We start from the raw sequence: 19,950 nt of genomic DNA, 5'->3' as shown, positions 1-19,950 counted from the left end.
TGTACATGATTCATTCATTTACGTGTTTCCTCTTGTGGCTGAAATGTGTTATCTTTGATTCCTTCTCCATTCCTACCACCACTGATACTTCTGCCCCTGCTCGCTTCAGAAATGACAACTATATTGTGAAGTTCTGAGCCTTGTCTTTTTGGGGGACACCATGCACGCATTCTGGCTGGTATGGCATACATAATACACATATGATGAGCATTTGAAACCCTTCCATAAAACCTGTGACTTCTTGTTAAGAATGCAAGCCTTCTATAGGAACGATAAATCTGAGTTAAAACTTCAAGAATAAAATGTCATTATTCAAGCCACTTCTTTCCTGTTTTCTTAGTTGCAGGGTCACTCAGTTTCTTAAAGGTTCCATATTTTTCCCCCCCTGTATCTAAAGTGTGAGATGTTGTGATAGAGTTGAGAAGGCGTGGGGTTTATTGTCAGTGTATATAACTACTCAGCCAAGTAGGGAGGCCAACGCATGTGGACTTTTTACAGAAAACAAAACTGAAAACTCACCTTGTGCATAGAGGTGGGATGAAAATACCCACTTTTAGACCAAAATTGCACTGCGGCTTGAAATACTACACTTCAATAATACTACTGAAGAAAATAAAAACATGTCTGTGTACCTAGAGTACCTTTGCCTCTTTCTTCTTTATCTAAAATCTTCATCACTGTGTTTGCATTTACTATTGTCCTGTATTCAGACATACAAATGACTGGGGGGAGAAGGTGAAAAGCCCCAGCGGAGATATTGCAAAAACTTGCAGGTAAGAAATGGGGTAGAAAATAGTAAGAGAAGCTGAAGGAACAAATAGCCTGTTGCTAAGCTGGGCTCATTGTTATGCACAGTGTGAAGTGTGAGGGAATGTTTTTGAAGATGTAAAAACAAAGGAGTTGGTCTGCTTTTGTTTCCCTTCAGTCCTTCTGGTATGCGAGGAAACAGGCTTCTGCTTTAGAAGTAGATCTGGCGTTTGCCCAAGAGACCTGAGTGGAAAAAATAAAAATATTCATCACCTTACTCGCTGCTGACCACTGCAAACAAATGTCAGGGAGGCCAGTGAATTATTTTTCTTAAATCCCTCCTTACATGGCTTTGATACAATCCTGGTTGCTTGGTAAAAATATTAATGGTGTTTAGATGAGGATAATGATGAATATCGCTATCACAGAGGTCACACGTAAGCAAAGCTTTAAAATATCTCGAAATTGGATGAGTTTCAGGAGCGAGGAGCTGCGTGATCTTGGTTTGCTGGTGCCCTTCCATGCAGGTTCCTCATCGCGATGGGTCTGAGGATCTGCTCTTGTTGTTAGAGCTGTCACCGGCTCTCTGCAGAAACTTAAGACTGAGAGGGGATCTCATCAATGTTTATAAATACCTGAGGTGTGGGGGACAGGGGGATTTGGCCAACCTCTTTTCAGTGGTTTGTGGGGACAGGACAAGGGGCAATGGCCACAAAATGGAGCCCAGGAAGCTCTGCACCGACATGCGAAAGAACTTCTTCAGGGTGAGGGTGACGGAGCACTGGGACAGGCTGCCCAGGGAGGTTGTGGAGTCTCCTCTGGAGATATTCAAGGCCCATCTGGACGCCTACCTGGGCAGCCTGCTCTGAGGAACCTGCTTTGGCAGGGGGTTGGACCCGATGATCTTTCGAGGTGCATTGAACCGAGCTTTTACCTTCACATGGTAGGCCGGCAGTCCTTATCTGATGCTGATTATCCATTTCTTCTACTCTTTCTTCCTCACAGGGAAGCAAAAGAAACCACCTTAGCTACAAGTGAAAGAATATCTTTTTTTAAGTATGAGAAAACCGGTTTCAGATCTGCCAGAAAGCGAGAGCCCCGAGAGGGGTGTTAAGGAGTTACTGTCTTTGGACCTCTAGTTGAGGCATCTCAAACACTTTCAAAACATTCGTCTTCGTTCTGACTTTGGAACTCATTTCCTACTGTTTGCTGTACCAAAACTGCGTTCTTTGTCATATTTTCCAGGCCTAGCTCTTGAGCGTTGCCTGAGCAATGCTGCGGATTGCAGCTGCAGCTGCCTGCTAAAAAATTTCCCCGCTGAAGAAGTGAAACACGTGCTCGCGTCTCGAGAGGAAGAGCTGGCACAGACCCAGCATCGTAGCTCCGGGATGATGTCTGATCCTTCATCCTGCTTTTTTATCCTGCTGGAACTGCCTGCGAGGGGCACGTGAGGGTCCTCTCACGTGCATGTGTGCTTTTTCCCCAATCTGTACGTGTTTTAGGGTGGGAGAAAGCGTGGGCCTCCTGGCTGTGCTCTCCCTTGGGAGGTTACAAAGCTAACAGCCTTTCCCCTGGTTTATTTTTGCTTGTTCTCAGGTGGTCGGGTTTGGATTTCCCCTCTTTTAGGGTGTTTGTTGTACGTAGCCAGTGTTTAACATAGAGATCTGAATCATTCACTTGGGGTAATTAATACTGGCCTAATTACACAGGTGAGTTTTGCACTGAAATTTTTAATGGTAGTTAATAACTAGAAGAGTTCCTTATTCCCCACCTTTATGATTCAGCCCTTTGCCTTCCATGCCTCCAAAGAATAAGGGCACTTGATGAAATAAACTCCCTGTTAATTTTTTCTTGGGCAACCCTCCCCGTCCCTGTGCCTCCTGCGCCGAGAAGCAGAGGAAGCTGCTGAGGAAGCCCTGGTTGGATTCAGCGCCGTGATGTTGTGCCTCATCCCAAACGGGGCAGGACACACCTGAGATGTGGTTTTCGGAGGGCAAAAGTAGAAAAGAGGTCAGGCAGGGACAGAGGCTGCTGTGCTAGTGCGGCTTTCTGCTCGGGGAGTCCTGAAGCTGTTTGCCAGGTGGGAGGTTTGCTAGAGAAGATCTTTATATCCCATCCTTTATATCCCATCCTTTTTAATTCCCAAAGTGCCTGCTAGCCTAACCTGGTAGAGTTATCCTTTATGGGCTCAGCTTTAGTGTTTGCTTGAATGCACGAGTACCTCTTACACAGTGTATTAAAAATCCCGTCCACCTACTCTGCTTCAAATTCCCCCTTTGTTTGTTCCCTTTTATTTCTGGTCTGCTCTGAATATCCCAGTGTCTGGAATTTGTCTTTTATAATGATATATAGCGTGGTGCGACGCCAGCCTGGACTCCGGGGAATTTTTGTTCATGTTAAGATTTGAAAATCGTTATAAACACATCTTTGAGGGAAAACAGTCTGGGATTTAAAGAACAGGATGAAGAGTCGAAGATCCCAGTGCTCTTACCAGCTGCATCGTGTCCTTCTGGGCTGACATTTTTTTGGGGAAAAAAAGAAAACCTCTGAAACTCAGAGCCAGGGTTCTGGTGCTATGTAAATACATGTAAAAAATCGATGAACAGCTTTTGTTCCTGAACACTCAGGCACACATGCACTACTCTGAGGAGGAAAAAAAAAAAAAAATTTTTGAGAAAAGCCAAACGTTCTGTTACAGAAATTAGCCCTGGTGTTTGGGCTGTCCTCACTTTACCTTCTTCAGTCTGAGGCGGGTGAATGTGGGGCAGTATCTTAGGGGACTTAAGATGATCTCTGGCATACTCGTAGTGGTCTGGAGAAGAGGGTGAGCTTGGTCGTGAGATGTGGTTCTGAGCGTGGTGAGGTGGGCATGGGCAGCCGGGGGGAGTTGAGGAGGTCTGCAGGAGGCAGAGGGATGTGGGAGGTAGATTTGAAGGAGGATGTGTGGGTGGTGACACAGCAGGGGAAAAGGTCACGAAACCTGGCTGTGCTCCGTAGCGAGATCTTGAGGCTGCTGTGGGTAGAGGACAAAGCCAATCACACGTTGAAGGTGACGAGGAAAGGGGTAGGGTACATCTACGTGACACCTCAAATCAACAGGTTATTTATATCTTCAATAGTGCACATGGTTTGGGCTTTCTCCTCTAAAAAAAAATAAGAATCAGCAAAAGTTTCCAAAATAGATCACATTGAACAGGCTTTGTCTTAGGAGCAGCTGTGATGGATTTGGGAAGAAATGACCGAGGGGGGCATGGCAGTGGCCTGGAAAAGCAAGAAGGGGGTCTTCAAAGGAACTGGTAGCAGTCAGGGACACAACACACGGTGGGGTTTTACACCTGGATGGATCTGTGCAGCTCCTCGCCTTGGGGCTTTTGGATACTAAAATTTGCCTGGGCTCGTGGGGGAGCACCTTACGTGCTTGTCTTGTCCTTGCTTTTCCTTGGTCATTTGTGAGCACGGCCAGATGGACCCAGGGGCCGGCCTGCTGCTGGTTCCTTTGTTCACCTTCAGCAGTTTTGTCAGGAGCCAGCCCCAAAATCTTTGCTCTCTTAATATACAAAATTCCTGGCAATTACCGGCAGCGTAGCTAACGTGCAGGAACACCAACGCTGCAACAACCGCACAGAAGATAATTATTTCCATCATTTTCACAACAAGCCATCGCACGTAGGCAGTGTGATTTACCCAGACTTTTTGTTGTCTTCATTTTGATGAAACTCCCCCAAATGCTGGTCCTAAAAACTCAAGCTTTTCAGGCAAGAGCCAATCTGGTTCTGCGGGTGACCAAGACGAACGCGGTGGAGAAAGGGAGGAGGCTGGGGTCACTCGGTGGTGGATGTGCTCATCGCCCCCACGTCTGTTAATCTGATAAATTGAGCCTACATCAGTAACGCTTTGACTCTCCCAACTTCCTTCTGGTGCTGCTCCTTGGCCTGGCTCCCTGCTTTCCAGCAGGAAGAGATGTAATTATTAAGAAGCCAGAAAGGGCAGGAGGTTGCAGTGAGAGCGGCAGATCCCAAACCCTTTGCTCTTTACCCCCGTAACCCTGGAGGATTTGGTGACCCCGGACGTCTCGCACTGCCCACACCAGCACTGAAGGTCGGCCACAACCCTGCCGAGCCTTCCCCGATGGCCGGATCCTGCAAACTCAGCCTCCTAAAGTGGAGAGGGTTCAACATCTCCCACTCACTGCAATTTCCTACGAGCCTGTGGGCTGACATCAAGTCCCAGTGATATTTCAATAAATAACAGTCCCTAAACCCCTCCCTTCCAGCCAATGGTGCCAGCACGCCAGTAAATTTTAGGGTTTTAGCTAAGAGTTGTCTTTTTATATTTTTTCCCCAAAGCTTTGAAGGTCCATGACCTTTGCCCAGGCTGTCCAGGAGCTGACATGCAGGTGTACAGAGGACAGGGCAGCATCTCCTGCAGCCTTCGAGGGCTAGGGTTGGTCCTGGTTTTCCAGTTGGCCTGATGGTCTTTTGTTGCTTGAATTTTAAGGCTTCCCTTCCCTTCTTGATGTCAAAACCTTCCGACAGGGCAGGGAGCACAAGCCCTGTATGGGGAATGACTGTTTCCTCCAGCGTCACACGCAGCTAGAGACATTAAAGGAAAAAGGGGTGACGTTCTCAATCCTCACCGTCATGCTCATTCTTAAACCACTTCCTGGCTCCGACGTCCCCCTCAGATCACCCATTTCTTCCTTTTCAGCTCTGGCAGCACCTGGAAACTGGAGCAAACCCACGCACAGAGCCCCGATACCTGTCTGTGGCTCCTATTTTTCTTTTTTCTTTATCTTTTTTTGGGAAAGGGAGTTTTATGTTTCAGCTTTTTACGTATTTATATTTTTTTTAGAATCAACTGGACATGGCAAGGTTGGGATTTTTGCCCCACTTCTTTCCCATACTGACCCGACACGGCCGGCAAGGGGAGAGGTTTTGGGTCACCCTATGGCCACACACACAGCACTGCCTGGTGCTTGTGCAGGGAGGGGAGACAAGTGCCCCAAAATTGTGCTTCTCACCACCTGCACCTCGCGGCAGCCACCCTAAAAGTTTTGGGTGGGAGCCGACGGACCGATTTGCTCAGCGATGCATCAGCATCATGCCACCGCCTTTCTGGGTGCAGATCGGGCTCTTTTAGGGCAGAGGGATCGATGTAGATAGATTTTTTTTGCCAGGCTGGGGAAATCCCCCGGGGTGCTGGGTCTTTCCCGGGTGGGTGACACCGATGCAGAAATGCAAGGCTGTGTCTTACCGGCAAATTCCCCGCACCCGCAGCGGGGCGGCCGATGCTGGTTTTCGTTACCAGCTCTTGAAACGCGGTTGCAGAAGAGGAAACGGGGCGCACTTCGGTCGTTGCCAACATCTCCTGCGGTGTTTCTGCTTCTCCCTGGGGCAAACGGCTGCGAGCAAAACCTCTGGGGCTGCCTGGGGAGGACGTGGCCACCGCGAGCAATTACCAGCAGAAAAACAACCACCGGCTGCTCCCGGGCGGCGCAATTAGCGCTCGCAGGGCTGGAGCATGGGGATAGCACCGCTCTCAAGACACCCATCACCTTTTTGATTTCTTCCCTGTTTCAGACTGTTGTTGTTGCTTATTTTTTAGCCAAAACTGGGGGAGGTGGCTGGCGACCTGCTGGGGTGGCAAGGGACAGCTGCCTTGCTTCTGCGCCTCCCAGCCCCGGGTGCCTTCACCTTCAGCATCTCCAGCTCCTCCGCCACCCACCTCAGGGCCACCACCCGTCAATCCTCCCCAATTCTGACTTTTTTTTTTATTGTTGCTTTTTTTGGTCACGGCCGCGGCAGGGGGTCCCTTATCGAGGCAGCAGCGTGCTTCCTCCCTCTGGCCCCTTTGTGCCGGGCAGCCTCCGTGGCGGCTCCCAGCAGGGCTCCTTGTGATTTTTGGCACCCGCACCATGCAGCTCTCTGTTGTCTCCAGCTTTTGGGATTTCCCTCGGAGTCTGATGCCCTGCGTGTCACTGTGAGCTTGTGTATGTATAAATCTGGTGGAGAACCAGTCTTGTGAGCTGCTGGCAGCCGGATACGTCCTTTTGTTTTCAAGAATGCACCAGCAGGCAACACCGAGCGATGCTGGGTTAAGCAACTAAAAAATCACCCGGGTGAGGAGGAAGCAGTGCCACGTGCGTCATGCCTATAAAATGCACACGTTTCTAAATTTTGAAAATATTTTGGAAATATTTTTTAATATTCAGGAAACCTCAACCTTTTCCTTCAGGAAAACCTCATCCTGGGTGGGGACACAGAGGGAAAGCACCTTGGAGCAACAAAATGGGGCTTGGGTTTGCTGGGCGGCCGGTGCCAAATTTCCGAGGTCGCCCATTGACTGGGTGCTCACACCCCGAGGGCTCTGCCTGCTGCTGGTGGCTTTGACCTGGGGCTGCCCCATGGCTGCCCCATGCCCTGCCCCATGGGACCCGGTCCTGGCACAGCACCAGGAGAGCCCAAAGGGCTGGAGGGGCCCCGTCGGGCACAGCCCCGGCACGGGCACAGCAGTCACTGCTCTGCTGTCTTCTTTTCTCTCTTATTTTCCATATTCTTTCTTCCCTTTCTTCCCTAAACTTCTCCTCCTTTCCCTTTTCCTTTCTTCTCCTCCTTTTCCATCTTCTTTCTTCTCCTTTTTTCTCTTTTTCTTCTCCTTTTCTTCCTTCTTTCTATCCTTGTCATCTTTTTCTTCCTTCTTCTTCCCCCTCCTTTCCTTCTTCTTCTTATTTGTCCCTTTTTTCTCTTCTCTATTCATCCTTTTCCATTCTTTTCTTCTTCTTTCATCTTTGTTTTTGCCTTCATCTGTGTCTTCACAGCTGGACCCTGTGGGCAGCGTTGGCATTTCTCCCACCAGCATCGCTCCACTGACCCTCAGAGCTGGGGTTTTACCTCCCATCCACCTCACTTTTTTTTTTTCTTTTTTTTTTTTTTTTTTTTTTCTCCAGACCTTCCAATTATTTCTGGAGAGAGAGCTGAGGGAAGCCCCAGGTTCTTTTCTTTCTTTACCTCTTTTCTTCCTCTTACTTTTGCTGTGCAAGAGGGACGGGAATCACGGGAAAGGGAAGCACACAATGCGTTTGCTAACTTTGGTTTTATAGAGGATTAAAGTTTTGTCGGGCTTCCCTCTCCCTTCGTGCCCAAATGCAATCGCTAGGGGGAGGTAGAAGGTAAATTAATTTCTCCTAAACTCGGCAGGTTTACGCCACTTTATCAATGACAGCAGGGTAGATGTACGTAGGAGAGCTGCAAGCAGGAGGAAGCCCATACAGAAACACCTACCACACACACACAAAAAAAAAAAAAAACAGCCCTCTAAAATTACCCAAATATTTATGTACCAGCAAATTGACAACAAATGGAGCCCCATGATCCCGTTCAGCCCCTTCAGGACGTCTCCCTAGGGGCTAAAGCCCGGTGCAAGATGCCCAGGCCAGTATGGGGAGGCTGCAGCGGGACCCAGCAGGGCTCTGGGGACATTTGGGATGCTGTAAATGCAAACACACCGCCGTGGGAGAAAGCCTACACCAGCCTGCCAAGATGTGACAACTTAGAAGAAGAAAGGATTTTTTTTCTTTTTTTTTTTTTTTTTTCTGGTATTAAATTATGACTGACATTTTAAAGGCTATGTTGTCAAAGCTGTACATCAGACAGCCTAATTGCCTTCTTTGCGTTGCCCCTAATGACAAGCGAGGCTACGAAGCATCCCGTAATTTGCACATCATCACCTGGGCTGTTTGCTTTCTGCCTCACTCCGCACAGACAGCGAGAGGAGCCTCATGTTTTGAGGCACTTTCCCTTGTTTCACGGAGTGTTGGGAAATCACAGACCCCAGCCAAAGCTGGTTAAAATGGAGTGGAGATGGTTTTACACCAGGGTGCTCTCCCCCCAGTACTTTAATCCCTTTTTATTGTTATTATTGCGGAGAGATGAAGCAAGCTGGGCTCTGCTTCGAGGTCACACCACAAGCAACATCGATGCCTTGACTCCGGTTTCCAACACCCTACAAAAGGAAGGTGCCTGCTCTCAAAACACGGAGGGAAGGAGGAAAGCTGTGAGGCCGACCTCTAACGAGGGACAGCTGGCTTGTCCCTGACGAGCTAATTGCAATCAGGCGGGTGGCCAGGCACTATGAGTGCATATATCAGAGAGGGGCTGCAGCATTTGCTGTGCCTGGGGGGAAGTCTCCTGGGTAGTTTTAGGGAGGAAGAAGTGTTTTAGGTTTTTTGGGGGTCTTGTTTTAATGGTGTGAGCCCTCTGCCATGAAGCCTTTGCCCCTCCTGGTGCTCCTTGCCCTGGTGCCCTTGGCATGGGGACCAGCACCCAGGAGGCTGCTGAGCCCCCCATGTGGGGCTGCTGGTTCTGCCCTGGGGGTGAGTGATGGGGGGATGCCCTGACCCTCTTTTGGGGCTTTTATTGTGCTGATCATGACCTGAAAGCACAAACTGGGTAGCGCTGCTGGTGTTGGAGGTGGGGAGCAGGCATCACTTGTTGCTGCAGGGAGAAGGGAGGTGGTGGGGGCTCTGGGTGGGCTTGCTGCTTCTTGGCTACCTGCCTTGTGCTGCACCAGTGTGGGTGCTGGCAGCTGGGTGTGCAGTAAGAGTGTTTTCTTCATAGGCATGTGGATCCTGCCCGGAGCATCAGGATGCAAAGCCAGGTAAGATTTAACTCCTATACCCATGTTTCAAGCAGCAGGACCCCTGGGCAGGAGCGCTGTGCTGTAGCAAGTTGCTGTTGGGGGGCAATTAAAGCACATAGCAGGAGCTCAGTCCAAATCTGAACCCTGCTCCTGCAGGGCAAACCCACTGCTAGTGGCTCTTCTAGCTCGGAGGTAGTATTTATTTTGGAAAATGCTGTATTTCTGGCTACCCGAGGGAAAGCATTCCCCATTTTGAGGGCTAAGTTAGCTGTAGTGGGATGTCAGCATTGCTCATCCTACTGAGCCTGTGAGGACTTCTTGCTTGGCTGAAGCCTTGAAGTGAAAGGGGGTGAAGATGCCTTCAGGACAGCACTGCCTGCGGGCTCTGTGGCTGTCTGAGCATTCATCCCCAAGCTCCTGCTCTCCTTCTTCCCTTCTCCAGGGTGGAAATAAGGGCTAGTAACTCCCTGGGAGGTGTGGATGGAGGACAACTCGAGGTTGTCCCTTTTTGTCTTGCAGGGGCAGAGTTTCCGTGGGTAATGGCATACGCATCCATGAAAAGCTGCCACAGGGTCCTGAGGGATGCCCACGGGGAGTTTTCTCCTCCCGCATACTGCAGCGATTCTCCGGTCAACTTCTGGTGCAACTGGACCATCTGGGCAGGCTCCAGGAAGCATATCGTCATTTACATCCAGGGCTTTACCACTAAGGAAGGTTGTAACAAGAATGAGGACAAGATCCTCTTCGAAGGGGTTTCCTCGCTGGTGGAGAACAGCGTGGTTTATGCCTGCTGGAAGAAGGAGACGCACGTTTTTGCCACCTTTGCTCAGGCTGTCCGTGTGGTGCTGCTGAAGAGGTACGTGCCGAACCGCAGGGACGCACGGTTCAAAGGGAAATATTTCACCTTCCAGGATGAGAAAAGCAGATCTCCCTCCAGCAGTGCTTCAATTCCCAGAACTCTATCTCCAGAGCTTCCCAAACCAGGAGGTGTTTTTGAGCCTGGACAGGCTGAAGGCCCCAGGGACGTGCTGGGCTTGGCGAGCACGGACAGCACCGAGAGCTCTGGTGTGACTGCGGTGCTGCACAACGTGTCCCCACATGGAAGAGGCCTTGCAGGAAGCCCTGATGGGCTCAGAGGCACAGAGATCCCACTCCTGGAAGCAAAATCTGCTCACGGGCCGGGGCCTGAGCCACCAGCAGGCCCGAGGCCCTGCGAGGAGGACCAGTGTGGGAGCCCTGCCACGAGTGGAGATGTCAGATCTTCAAGTGTGCCTTTGGAAACTCCTCTGCTCAGAGCCTTGCAGGGAGCAGAGTCTTTTCTGCAGCCCACAGATGTGGGTCAGGAAGGTGATCTGTCCGTCCTGCAGCCTACCCTGAGGCTGGGAGATGTGGGCAGCCCCCAGCCCACCATTAAACCAACACACGCCGCTCACCTGAACGTAGCTGCTCGCTCACGGGCTCTGTCCCCTGGCAGAAGGGAAAGCCAAGGCCCTGTTGGTACCACCACGTACCAGGGGCTGGGTGCAGCTGGTTTGGAGGAGAACAAGAGCCAGGAGGAGGACAAAAGCCATGGAGCAGTGAGGGGTGGTGCTGGTGGCCTGGTGCCAAGCCTGAGTACCCTGCATGATCCTGTGAGGAGGGACAGCTCGCAGCTGCCACCTGAGAGAAGCCAAAGCAATTTTGAGGGTTTGTCCACAACTCAACCCCACCTGGGAAAGGCCAGCCTCCAGCATGCGAAGCCGATGGGTATTTCTCCCCTGGAAATAAGGAAATTCCCCACACCGGCCCTCTCCCACCCTGACCACGTCCCTGCGGGCTTAGGATCTGGCAATTTCTCCCCCAGGGATCCTCTTCCTTCACAAGCAGAGGCTGTTTCCAGGTTGGACTCACCTCCAGCAGCAGCTCTGGGTTTGGGTGCTGTCAGGAGAAGGGCAGGGACCCCACCAGCCAGCCCTGGAGGACAGGAGGAGCTCTCCCCATCACCACCCCACCACCCATCAGCAGCCCCCACGCTGGGTGCAGAGGTGTCCCCCGGCCCCCTTGGCCTTGAGATGAGCAAACGGGTGCTGGAAGAGGGTGGCCAGCGAGAAGAAACCCCATCTCCTGCAGGATTTCCAGCCAGAGGTCCCTCTGTGTCCTCCATCCCCAGGCTGAGGTCTGTCACAGGCCTTCCTTGTCCCCAGCACCAGGTGAGTTGTGGCTGTGGGGTGGCACCTGGGGGGTGAGGGGAGATCACAACACCACAGCAGCATCCAGTGACTGACAGACTTTTGTCACCCTCCTCGGGGGATTTAACATGCAGAAAACCACAGAAGGCCTCAGAGTGGGTGCTGGTGAGCAGGGAAATGCCTCCTTGAGCCATCGTCCCTCCAGTCCTCCTGTGGACCTACAGGGACAAAGAGTGCTGCGAGGCCAGGAGCTGCAGCAGCCCTACAGTGATCCCGTGTCCAGAAAGACACTGATACCAGGAGGACAGCGGCAGCAACATGCTGGTAGGTCTCTGAGTGCTTGTGTCTTGCTGTGAGATGTCTTTAGGATTGGAGGGGGTGTCTGTCACCTGCAGCCCCAGCCTGGCAGCCGAGACCCCAGCTGCCTGTGGGTTCTTCCAACAGAGCAGTCTTGTTGGCCAAGCCTCTTTTAGGATTAAAAACATGTAGCACAAGCTCTCTGAGGCTGGAAGGGCTGTGGGGAGGCATGCAGAGCGGCCAGGTCCCTCAGCTCAGTGCTGTTTGTAGGGCAGAGATGGGGCTCTGGGGGCTGGAGCTCCAGGAACCTCCCAGCAGGAGGTGGTTTAAAACAGGACCTCTTCTGCTGTAACTCCTAGAATAATAGTATCTGTGTCTTGGTGTATATAACAACCACTGATGGTGTTCCCTCTCTGCTCCCAATGTGCCAGAGCTGGGGCTGCCCTGGGCGACAGAGTACGTCCCCGCCAGGAGCTGCCACGTCGTCCTTCGGGGTAGGTCTGGGATGTTTTACCTCCCCCAGCACGGTGACATTAAAGCCAACATCTGGTGCAACTGGACCATCTGGGCAGGCCCCCAGAAGCACGTTGTCATCTACGTCCAGGGCTTTCAGGGGAGCGAAGGCTGCGGGAAGAATCAGGACAAGATGATTTTCCAGGGGGTGCTCTCAAGTGTGGAGACCAAAGTGGTGTACGCCTGCCACAACCGAGGCACTCTGATCTTCGCTACACGAGCCACCGTGGTCCACGTGTTATTTCTGTCTGGGGGCGGCTCCCGAAGCAGTGAATACAAACACTTCAAGGGACAGTATTATGTATTTGGAGACGATGAAGCTGCAGGTTCTTCAAATGAAGCGATGGCTCCCAGAGAGCCTGTTCAGGAGAGCTGGAGGACAGCGGTAACAAAAAGCTTCCTGCCCATGCTGGGAGCTTCTCCGAGCCCATCATCTGTGCCTCCTGCAGACAGGATCAACTCTGAGTTCACAAGCTCGGATGAAGAAGACCAACACCTTCCTGACCTTGCAGAAGGTGCCCAGCCTGGCGCTAGCCTGGACAAACGTGGTGAGCTGCAGGATGACACCAAGATGGGAAGGAGCCCTCAGGATGGTGGCACCGAGGGGGAAGAACCCAGTGATATGTTGGTGGCTCCAGCCAGAGGCGATGCTGGGTGTGAAGCTGAGCAACCGTCCTTGGAGGCTGCAAAGGGGGATGCAGGGCTGTTATCTGCTCCGGTCACTGTAGCCCCACGTAGCTCATCTGGTGTCCCACCTTCAGAGGTGCCCAGCAGCACTGCAGGCCTCTCTGCTGACTTCTCTAACCTGGGTCAGGCCCGTGGCACGCTGGCAGCAGAGGTGGTCACCACACTTCACCTGCCAACACTGGAAAAGCCACCACTAAACACCACTACAAAACCTTCTCCTCTCCATCCCTCTCCTGGTGTGACTGCTGGAGGTATGGTGTCACCGCAGGGAACACACGAAGACCTCTCTGGTAAGGGATTTTACGGGTTATTTGTGGCTGAACTGATGGACAACATTGTCCAGTGTCCATTTCCAGAGAAGGAGCACTCTTGAGAGGCTTTTATTGCATGTTGGAGATTCATCTGGTCCCTTCCGCTGGTCCGTGTGGTAGCACTCCTGACTTTCACCATGTCTAAGGAAGGTGGAACTGGGGAAGACACTACAGGGTTATCTGCTGTATCATAGGCATTTATGGGATGTCAGAACAGTCTGAGCTCCAGAATTTAAAGGGAGGAGGGGAAATATGACACTCATCCCCCATTAAGGTTTAGGAGTTGGTGGTAGATTACTTCTTATTCCCCCTTGCCAGTGGGCAGAGGTCAGCAGCCTGACTCTTCTCCCTGCTCTCACAGATCTGACTTCTGTCCTGGCATCCCTGGAGAACGGTACAGCCCTGCAGTCCCTGCACCATCCAGGTGGTGAGTGATGCGAAGGCTTCAGGCAGGTCTTCAAGCACTGCCCAAAGTCTGCTGTGCTGGGCGGTGCTGTGCTTGGGCATCGTCTGCTCGTGAAACTTTGAGGGGAGTGTGGGGTGCTCCTCACCAGCAGCCATTTGGACAGCACTTTGTGCTGGAGAAGGCTGAGCTCACATGCTGAAGCTGGCATAAATGCTGGGCGGTTCCAGAATTGGTTGTTGGCTCTCTTAAAGTTTCCTTTTTCTAAGGTAAATGAGTGGATTCTGTCCTCACTTCCTCAAACACACTCACACAGGAGTCTCAGGACTGCCTGGCTCGGGAGCCTTTCTCCTCAGACTGGGGAGAACAGCACAACCTGCCCATGGGAGCAGCAGCTAAGCACAGAACCAGGCTTGGGTGGCACAGCAAGCCCCAGAAAGAGCTTGCAAAAAGGAATCAATGCAGAAGGGGGCTGTGCTTTGAATAGGAGAAATATTGCTGAATAAATAAGCTTTTAAACAACAGGCTCTGGCAAGTCTGTGCTAGCCTGGATTCAGCCAGACCACAGCTGTTTATCTAAGCTGATCCCAAACAGAGATGGGTGAGAGAGGAGGGCTTTTAGGGCATTGCAAATTACAGAGATAGCTTTGGGAAAGGTGATTGCTGAGGAAGTTTGAATGCAATCAAATGCACGTTAATGCTTTGTGTGCTCTTTGCTCAAAGATCGATCCCAGGATTCAGCACTGGGCATTAGTTGAGGTTAGCCTTGACCCGTTCATCACCAGCCTGTTCTACCTGATGCACAGCATCTGGAAACACCCATGTTGGCACTAGGATGAGGACGTCTTTGTGTAGCTGTTGTGCTATTGCTATTATCTGGGGCTAAATTTAATAAGTTTAAGAGCCTGTTTGTTGACTTAAACATGCTCAGATATTATTTCTTCTGGTAGATGTGCTGTTTGAAGTAACGACTGAAATCAAGCACAAGGAGTGGATCTCTCCTGGTGGAAACGAGCTCAGAAAAGATCTTTTAGAGTCCATTAAGAACCACGTAAGTCTGGGCGTGGGGATGGAAAATCAAATGTTATGTCCCAAATGCTCAGCTACTGGAGATAACATCCTGCTCTTCACCCTAGGGATTTTCTGCTAATGCCATGTGATGAGCTGGCATCTGAATTGCTTGTGCTGGTCACCAGCTGAGGCTGATGCTGTGGCAGGGTGCCCGGCTGCAGGGGCTGGCATCAGCTGCTATGGCCATCACAAGGCAGCAGAGAAGCTCTGCAGAGACAGGGATGCAACCAACCAAGGGTTGCAACTTGCTTCTAGAAATGGGACAGCTTCGAGTCAGAGCCCAGGAGGGGCAGGACTTGCATGATTCCAAGTCTTCACCTGATCTTGCCTTCTGTGTGTGTAGGGTTCAGCCTGCTGCCTGCTTGAGAAAGCTGGATGGCATCCACCCATGGGTTAGTGCCCAAATGCTTACCTGGGGTCACTGTTGCCCTTCTGAAATCACCTTGTGTGCTTGGAGTTGGGCTGAAGCTAGGCAGCTGGGTGCAATTAGCAATATTCTAGAGGAAAGGCTCAGAGCATGAGGCAGTGGGATGTTTAATGTGTCCTGAACAGTCTGTGAAGGGTGTAAGAGCAAGAGGGGAGGGAGGATTAGGAAAAGCAAGCTTGATGCCATATCTGTGCCCACCAAATGTTGAATCATCACTGTTGGCTCTTGTTTTCAGATCCAGCAGAACCTGAAACTCTCTGCCACCAGAGTCAATGAAATAAAGTTAAAGGAAGTCAAAAGGTAGGGTTATTGGTGTACCACCCACTCAGCAGGCACCTCTGTAACCTGTGGTGCTCCTCATTCTCCTCCAGCAAAGCAGGCTCTTGCCACAAACACTCATTGCAAGAGCCTGCAGCACCGTGACTCTGCACTAAAGAGTGGAAGGTCCAAATTTCATGGCAGGGCCTGGCAGGGATGCTTTCCTCCTGCTTCACCCTGGGCTCTCCCTACCTGCAGGACGAGCAATGCCAGCCTGCTGCTCACCTTCTGGCTGCACCTGAAGCCCCAGGAGAGAAATGTGTCCCTGCTCCTGCATTCCCAGCTGGAAGAGCTGCTCGGTGCCTCGGTGGGGGTGGAGAAGCTGCAGCTGGTCTCACTGCTGGTGGAAGGTGGGTGTCTTGGGCTGGCAGCAGGGCCCTCGTGTGCCAAGCCTTGTGTGCCTCACGGCACCTATTCCCTGTCAGATGTGAATGAGTGCAGCTCGGGAGTCAGCCTGTGTGGGGAGGAGGCAGAGTGCTTCAACGGTGTGGGCACCTACTTGTGCCGCTGCAAGAAGGGCTACGAGGACCGTTCTCCCACAAAATCTGGCACGCTGTGCGTCCGTGCTCCCGCATCAGGTAGGGGACACAGTAGCGCTCTTGTGCTCTGCTTTCTTTTGCATCTCTCTGTGGTGATAGTGCTGGGGAATGAGGGTGCATGATCATGTGTGCAGAGATGGTGTGAATGTGCTGCATGGATGAGAAAGTCACTTGTGCAGCATCCTCAGTAGCTGCCTGCTCTTCAGAGGGCTCCTATATACCAGCTCGTGCCATGTGTTACCTTGACTGGGGTCCAACCAGCTGTGCCTTTGCTATCAGGTGTTACATCTGATGCTTTAAAAATAGCACTGCTGCTGGCACAGTGGCTTTAGGAGTGGGAAAAATAGATAACATCTCTGCCAGGCACTTTGCGGCTGGATGTTCCTGTAGGCAAAAGAATGCTTCCAGCCCTAGATTCAGGAGCATCTCTGTACGAGTTGTGTGCAGACCAGGGAACTATGCAGTCCTCTCAGAAACTGAGGTCAGGTATCAAAGTCAGGAGGTGAGTCTTGTACTTGAAGGACAAACTGCCTTTACCTCATCCCATGCAGGCTCTAAAGGCATCAGTTTTCAGAGGTGGGCCTAGATAGGCATCCAAGGGGTGACCTACATCAGTTAACTGTGTCAGGTGGAAGTATCGCTGCTTGCTGGGTTTAATTAAGTGAGTTGCCTCCCACAGGCTCCCGAAAGCTTGACTGAGCTTTACCAAACCCTCCTTGGGTGTGGGTGGAAGCTGTCAGTGAAGCCTGTGTGCCCTGGGACCAGTGGGTGGATGCAGCAGCCAGTGCTTGAACCTGGTGTTTATGCTGCTAATTGCTGATGACAGCTGAGGTGTTTGTCTGTGCTCTGTTTATGGTACTGCTAAATATGACCTCTCTATTAGGATTAGTTTCTCTCCCCCCCTCTTTGCTACTTTTCTTGCTGCAGGGTTAAAATTAGGCATGCATGAGCCTTTACTTCCCCCAGATCTTCTGCTTCTCCTCATGTTGGCTGCTTGGAGCTTCAAGCAGAGAGTGGTTGAGGGTGATCTAGGGTTTACCTCTGCTACAGTGCAGTGATCAGTGAGCTTGGTCACTGAGATGTGATCAATCTCCTGTCACACTGCAGGTCTTGGCAAGAAGGATGATGATGTTCCCAGTGTTTCCCCTAGTGCTCCTCAAACAAATTGAGCACAAGGCTACCCAGATGGCTTGTGGTGCTTAACTGTAATCAGGGCTGGCTGATCCCATCTTGCAGAGTAATAGGGCCTCCTAGCCTGAAATACACCAGTATTCTGCAGTACCCACTTAAAACACTGCTACTTTGCCAAAATGCCTCCTCATCCTTGCAAAACTGAAAGTGGCTTCAAGATGGGGGAAAAAAAAAATTGGCTGAGCTCATGTTCCTCTTCCATCCTCTCAGCTCCAAATTCATTAACCAGTTTTGCAGTCTGAGCCTGTCCAGGTCAGTTAGGTATTGCGTTATATTAATATATTCCATAAATGCATCTTTATCTCTGGGGCGAGGGAGGGGGGCTCTTGAGGTGTGCAGGGGGGTGGCAGCAGGCTGCCCAGCCTTCATGTGGCCACATGTGATTTCAGTGATGGCTCTGCTGGGAAACCACCACCTCATGGCCCAAATATTTCTTTGGGACAGGGTTTTGGGAGGGATGTTCCTCCCTAGAAGCAACAGGGAGGGTGGTTGGGGATGGTGTCCCCACCAGAGGTGCAGCTGCAGGCCCAACCGCTGAGGCTGTGGACCTTCTCTGTCAGGGGTGGGCTTCCTGCTCCGACATGGTGACATCCTGGTGGGGGCGGCCATCATGGCCTGCCTGGCAACGCTGGTGGCCACCGCAGCCATGTGTGGGGCAAAATGCTGGGGACAGCGCCCCAGGAGGGACCCGGGGCCTGAGGAGCCACCGGAGAGGCCTGCGGAGGAACCGGTGATGGAGCTGCAGGACCTGGAGGACTGCCTGCGTCTTGACCCCTTCCAGCTGAAGCTGAGGGCCAGGCCCCCGGAGTGGCTGTGGGGGGCCCGTGCCCACCCTGGGCAGGCTTATCCGGTCTTCTCGGAGCAGTCCCCCCCGCTCTAGGGGGGCTCTGACACCCTGCTGGCCACCATCACCTCTGCTGTTGGTCCTGTCTTCCTCAGCTACGTGGCCCCTCCTTGTGTCTTTTGTGGACAAACACCTCTCTCACAGTCGTCTTTGTCTTACTATTTATGACTTTTAGATGCTTGCTCACAGCACTCTGTCCTCTCCCATGTTCTCTTCTTGAGATTTGTGTGGATGTGTCAGTACATGGAAAAATAAATGTTATTTTTTTTTAAGGAAAAAAAAATAAGGAATGAGATGTCTTGCTACTTAATTTAAGGGATTAATTAATCTTGTACCTGTGCTCTGTCCTGCCTCCTTTCCTCTGCCCATCATGCAGAGCTCTGCAGGAAGCCAGGGCAAGACTGAAGCCATTGACCAAATTCTCAGCTTCTTGCACACCATGGGTGAGAAACAGGCTGGGGCTTGACTGTAAGATTCTGGGGAGTCTTCTGCTCTTTTTGAGCAATGGGGACAACACTTTTTGTGCTTTTGTGAATCCTGGATGCTGAGCAGCTACTTGCAAACAGCAACACCCACTACCCTATCCTCCTTACTGGCAATAAAGTGCAGTTGTGTCCCCAAGTCTGGGGTTGTGACTTCTCTATCTTCGTTTTAATTCTGTATTTTTTTTTATTTTTTAATTCGAATAACCTTGGTGCTTCTCTCGGGGAAGGTATGTCGATGGTGTGGTGGCAAATGTCCCACTGGAGGGCAGTGTCCGCCACTGAAAGCCTCTCACAGGCTGCTGTGCTGGGCTGGCCCTGTGCAGGGGCTGCCAGAGGTGGGGTACAGCTGGAGGGGGCTGCTCCCTGCTGCAGCTCAAGGAAGATGCTTGCTTGTGTGCCCTCTGAGAGCAGCATCACCCCAGTTATTTGGTGCTGATGGGGCTCCTGCCTGCAGAACAGGCTCCCTGGCACCAGCTGGCATTGGTGCTGTCCAGATCTGGGTACCAGGTGCAAACCAATCTCCCCAAAATGCCCCGCTTGTTGCTTGGTTTGCCTGACACATGGCTATCAGCTCTCACAGAGCACTTTCTATATGTGTGGTTTTCAAAGTATGTTGCAAATAGCAGGGAATTGATTGCGAGTGTCTCCATAGGAGGCAGATAAACGTGTGTAATTTTCCATCATAAAGAGAAGGAAGCCATTAGCGGGTCTGTATTTTTGTGGAGTGCGGTTGTTTCCTCGACGAGGTCAAAGAACAAAGCGAGGGCTAAAATAATACTGTCCTCGTTGCTGGGAAACAAATTTCTCCAGCCCACATAGAATTGGACAGTAAAGGTTGGGAAAAACACAACTGTATCTTTAGCCATTTCTCCACCTTGTAGCCTTGAGTTGAGTCCCTCTTAGAGCTCATCCTGTACAAAATTAGGGCCAAAGCAGGATCTGGCTGGGCATCTTCTCCCCTTTTCACCCCTTGGCTCCGTCAGGGAGGCCCTGCAGGTGCCTGTCCTCTTCCATCCATGGGCAGCTCCCAGGTGGAGGTTTGGAGGCTGGGGGTCTCCCAGGGAATGAGGATGAGGGGCAAAGCTCTGCCTGCCTCTGCTTCACCCAGTGCACTGCTCAGCTTGCCCTTAAACCCAGGAATAATTAACGCTGCGGGGAAAGTACCCAGCATTTCACCTACCCACCCCATCCTGTTCCCATACACATCTTAAATTCATTAGAAACCACTGAGGGAAACCCTGCAGTGCCTGTGTGTGAGTGAGAAATGGGTGGCTGGGGAGGATCTGGCTGCCGGGAGCTCATGGTCTGAGGC

The 19,950-nt window shown here is 51.5% G+C and overlaps 2 protein-coding genes across 2 annotated transcripts; both read left to right on the top strand.

The window, feature by feature from the left end:
• Nucleotides 1-9,251: 9,251 nt before the first annotated feature.
• On the top strand, nucleotides 9,252-11,068 carry LOC119716310 (uncharacterized). The gene is made up of 3 exons (XM_072035045.1): nucleotides 9,252-9,402; nucleotides 9,904-11,015; nucleotides 11,060-11,068. The coding sequence occupies exons 2-3, from the start codon at nucleotides 9,924-9,926 to the stop codon at nucleotides 11,066-11,068; spliced, it is 1,101 nt and encodes a 366-aa protein (XP_071891146.1). The 5' UTR covers nucleotides 9,252-9,402; nucleotides 9,904-9,923.
• On the top strand, nucleotides 11,004-18,578 carry LOC101801453 (uncharacterized). Its single transcript, XM_013099111.5, has 9 exons — nucleotides 11,004-11,573; nucleotides 11,687-11,876; nucleotides 12,281-13,339; nucleotides 13,722-13,787; nucleotides 14,714-14,814; nucleotides 15,497-15,561; nucleotides 15,778-15,929; nucleotides 16,005-16,157; nucleotides 17,870-18,578. Exons 1-9 carry the CDS (start codon nucleotides 11,127-11,129, stop codon nucleotides 18,187-18,189), a joined length of 2,553 nt encoding a protein of 850 aa, XP_012954565.4. The 5' UTR covers nucleotides 11,004-11,126; the 3' UTR covers nucleotides 18,190-18,578.
• Nucleotides 18,579-19,950: the final 1,372 nt, after the last annotated feature.

The sequence above is a fragment of the Anas platyrhynchos genome, chromosome 3, assembly GCF_047663525.1.
Source record: "Anas platyrhynchos isolate ZD024472 breed Pekin duck chromosome 3, IASCAAS_PekinDuck_T2T, whole genome shotgun sequence".
Lineage (NCBI taxonomy): Eukaryota > Metazoa > Chordata > Aves > Anseriformes > Anatidae > Anas > Anas platyrhynchos.
The sequence above is the reverse complement of the archived record's forward strand: the minus strand, read 5'-3'. Positions and strand labels throughout refer to the sequence as shown.

Excerpts from the sequence above, each read along its gene's own strand:
- LOC119716310 (XM_072035045.1), top strand. The coding sequence starts at position 9,924 with ATGGCATACGCATCCATGAAAAGCTGCCACAGGGTCCTGAGGGATGCC.
- LOC101801453 (XM_013099111.5), top strand. The coding sequence starts at position 11,127 with ATGGGTATTTCTCCCCTGGAAATAAGGAAATTCCCCACACCGGCCCTC. Across the intron at positions 13,340-13,721 it reads AACACACGAAGACCTCTCTG|ATCTGACTTCTGTCCTGGCA; the intron begins GTAAGGGATTTT and ends CTGCTCTCACAG. Across the intron at positions 13,788-14,713 it reads GTCCCTGCACCATCCAGGTG|ATGTGCTGTTTGAAGTAACG; the intron begins GTGAGTGATGCG and ends TTCTTCTGGTAG.